Below are 3579 nucleotides of genomic sequence, written 5' to 3' on the forward strand. Positions count from 1 at the left end.
AACTCAAAAAAAAAAAAAAAAAAGATGAGCTCATGAGGACATAGGAACACACTGCTGACAAGCTGGCAAGCCTTCTGATGTGAACTGGCATTTTACCATTTTAGTAGGAATACTGTCTATACATGATTTAAATGAGCTGATAAATTAACCACAATCTCCCATCATACAGGTGTTCTTTTCTCATGATCTTCTTTGAGGAGTGGCACTATATACTAAATATGGCTTACTAGTGATGAAAGTCATCTTCTACCTCTAAGATTCTTGATGGACCAACCCCTTCGGGTCCTCTCCCACTGTCCCCTGAATAAATCCTGCTTTCTAAAAAAAAAAAAAAAAAGAACCCTTGATAAAATAGTCCTCCCATGCACATGCGTTAGTGCACACATGCAGAGCCTTAGTGGTGGGCGGAAAACTGATGCTGCATTTTTCATCCTTCCCCTAGCAGGAGTCCTTCAGATGCCTTCTGTCCCCTTCCTAGTCTGAATATGCCACTTAGATAAACAGATAAAAGAGAGGACAGCTGGCTTAGCTCCTGTGTCTCTGGGAAACCTACTTCATGTCAAATGACAATGTGTCACAATCAATTTCCTTAAATATATCCCCCAAAACCTAAGTTTTTAGGGGAGGCTGGCTTGAATCCTTTATATTGGAAAAGAGCACACAAAGTAACTAAACTCAGAGATGGCTGAAGGCAGCGCCTACAGGTGTCTGCAGCCGTACAGGCCAGCAGACACAGTAAACACAGCTCCATGCGAAGTGAGACAAGTAAAAATCCTCCAGATAAGGTTGGGAGCCAATTTCAATAAGAAAAATTGGCTTCCTCCCTGGAGGATAGAGAGTACTGTTTAGGGGCACCAGGTAACAAGTAATGGCCATAAAGACTAGCAATCTGAGAAAACACATCATCAACAGAAGCTTCGCACTTCACCCCCAGGCCCCTAAGACTGCACTGGAATAAAGGCAGCACCCAAGCTCAACCAAGAGGTTACTCCACAGCTCGTTTGCCAAGTCTCCATCTTTAACTTTCAGCACGAGTAAGGCTTTCTTTTAGTCTAACTTATAAATTCACAGTGCTCACAGTTACAGTACACAGTGGCAGAACCACATGGCACAGCAGCTTTAAGTGGAAAAGCCTCAATTCCAGCCCTGGATTCTGCAGGCCACACACCCTGGAGGCCAGTCACAACTGACTCTAATGACCCCAGGTAACACTATATGGCACTTACTTGCAATATGTAGAAGGCAACACTTATAACCCATTTTATCTTGGCTAGCTGAGCTGTCCGCGCTTTCACTGAAAGGAAGAACAGGACAAAACAATTATATAAGTCCTGAAAAAGGAGGAAAATATTAAAGTACCCAAAAATGTTATTTTTCTTTATAGAATACTTTGATTATAAGTGGAACAATTGTTTAATATATTTAGAAAATATAAAAGAATGTTTTTCAGTCACCCTCCACCTCACTGTGCCATTATTCAAACTAGAATCCCACTCAGACTGTGAGAATTGGATAGCTTTAATTTGAAAACTCTTAAAATGAGTCATCTACATCAGAGATTCTTTTTATAACGCCATTACTGTATACCCACAGGACTGAATTTTCCTATTTCCCAGTTTACACAGTACATGAACCCTTGTGGAAGTTTAGCTTGTCCAGGCCCAGAGACAGGGCTCCCATCATGCACACACTACCAGGGTCCCTCAGCACATGGGCTGCCCTGCGAAATGGTCTTCATCACAGGAGACTGCACCTTGACATCTAACTCGGATAAGGACACTGCTGGGCATTTTCTATGGAGTGAAACAAAGTCCCTGGGAATACACTGGAAGACTTTTTTCTGGGCTTCTCTCAGAAAAGTGAATTTGAAAATGAAAATCTACAATAACAAGCTGGCCATGAAGAAAATCTAAAAGGATCCTAGATGTTTCTGTGTTTAGAAAGAAAAGGTTTAAGAGCAAATAAGGAGAAAGTAACCATTATATTGGACTACCTTTAGACAACTTAAAAGTTTCCATCAATATTTAGAATAATCAAGAAGCAAATATATTCTACAAATCTTTATTTAAAGATGTCTGTATTTATCAGCACAAATGAAGCTTTCCAGTCCCACTGACACCAGTACCATGGGTTTTGAGCTTATCTGTCATCTTGTTGATTTTCCTCTCCAGCCTGGCATATCTGGCAAACTCGTCCATCATGTTGACCGTGGAGAGCTCCTGCTTCATGTCCTGGATCTCGGCTCTCATCTGTGACTCCTGCTCTGCATCCTTCTGCAGCACCCTGGACATCTGAGTAGATAGCTAGAATCAGTGCCTTCCCACAGAGAGTACAGGAGGGCCCCTCACTCCCCCCACTTTCTTTCTATGTCCTGACCCAGAAACACAAAGTGCCTTGACTACCTTGTGACCCAGCCAGCTGTGTGTCTTCTCTACAGGCATGAATCCAAACTGGGGCCTTAACATTACCAGGTACCGATGAAGAGTTTGGCTTGTTGCTTGAAAACACTGAGAGATTAACCCTATTGCTAAACACATACAAAGTAGTCCCATACCCAAGTCAAATTTTTTAACACTCCATATAAACTCCACAACTCAGCCTCCCATGGTGGAAATACTACGTAAACATCCTTTTCTCTCACTGTCTGTCCTGAGGACTGCTGTAGCTCTTTGTAAGTTTCCCCCATAAATGCTTCGGACTGATTACCCTGGCATTCAGTGCTTCTTTGGAACCACAGCTGGCATCATCCCCAGGCAGTTTGAAGAAGTCCTTTAAGGGAATTCCCCTGCCATTGCTTTTTGAGGCAACTCTAGCTCAGGTATGGCCTGACAGAATAGGTATACGTTCCATCAACATCCTGCTGCTGCCCCTTCCAGATGAGCAGGCTGCCTACTACCCACACAACTAGCCTCTGCTGCCTTTTCCAGCACCCTATAACAGTCACAAAAATCCCCCCAAAAGTCCTCATATTTGGATGTTATTCAAATTATTTCCTTTTGTAGCTATGCCCATGAACTGCTACAGTACAAATGTGTGTGTGTGTGTATTTCACTATAACTATAAAACTGCGATTATAAAACGAAAACCAATTCCATCACTGAAGTTTTCATTCAAGCAACAGGGAACACACATCTTCTTCCCACTCTGAAGAATTCAGTCCTAGATTAGATGGGGCAGAGCAAGGTGTGGGTACAGAGTGCCATTGACAAAGTGGTGGCCCAGAGCATGTATCACAGCCCAAGCACAGTGAGAAGGGTCTTCCCAGAGACATCAGGAAAGGGACATCAGGGCCACAAATAGTGATAGGGGGTCCCGTGTGCAACCTGACACAGGAGTCATAATCCAAGCAGGGGTGAGGGATGGATATGTAAGACAGGAGGCCAGGTTCAGTGGCTCACACTGTAATCTCAGCACTTTAGAAGGCCCAGGTAGGAGGATCACTTGGGTCCAGGAGTCCAATACTGCAGTAAGCTATGACTGCATTGCTGCTGAACTCCAGACTGGGTGACAAAGTGAGACCCTGTCAGAAAGAAAGGGAGAGGAGGGGGAGAGAAAGAGAAAGAGGGAGGGAGGGAGGGA

At 43.6% G+C, this 3579-nt stretch overlaps 1 protein-coding gene across 3 annotated transcripts in view; it reads right to left on the bottom strand.

The window, feature by feature from the left end:
• Positions 1–3579, bottom strand: part of LOC103269417 (tail-anchored protein insertion receptor WRB) — a 156375-nt gene that overhangs the window by 144385 nt on the left and 8411 nt on the right. For 2 of the 3 annotated variants that reach the window (XM_021717067.1, XM_008067003.1), the window contains exons 2-3: positions 2126–2291; positions 1227–1294 (exon numbers count right to left, since the gene is read on the bottom strand). In XM_021717067.1, the coding sequence (XP_021572742.1) occupies positions 1227–1294; positions 2126–2291 (234 nt within the window). The remainder of the gene's footprint in view (positions 1–1226; positions 1295–2125; positions 2292–3579) is intronic. The other variant, XM_008067004.1, reaches the window with a different exon arrangement.

Source organism: Carlito syrichta, unplaced genomic scaffold (assembly GCF_000164805.1).
Source record: "Carlito syrichta isolate Samal-C Ts95f unplaced genomic scaffold, Tarsius_syrichta-2.0.1 Scaffold309259, whole genome shotgun sequence".
NCBI lineage: Eukaryota > Metazoa > Chordata > Mammalia > Primates > Tarsiidae > Carlito > Carlito syrichta.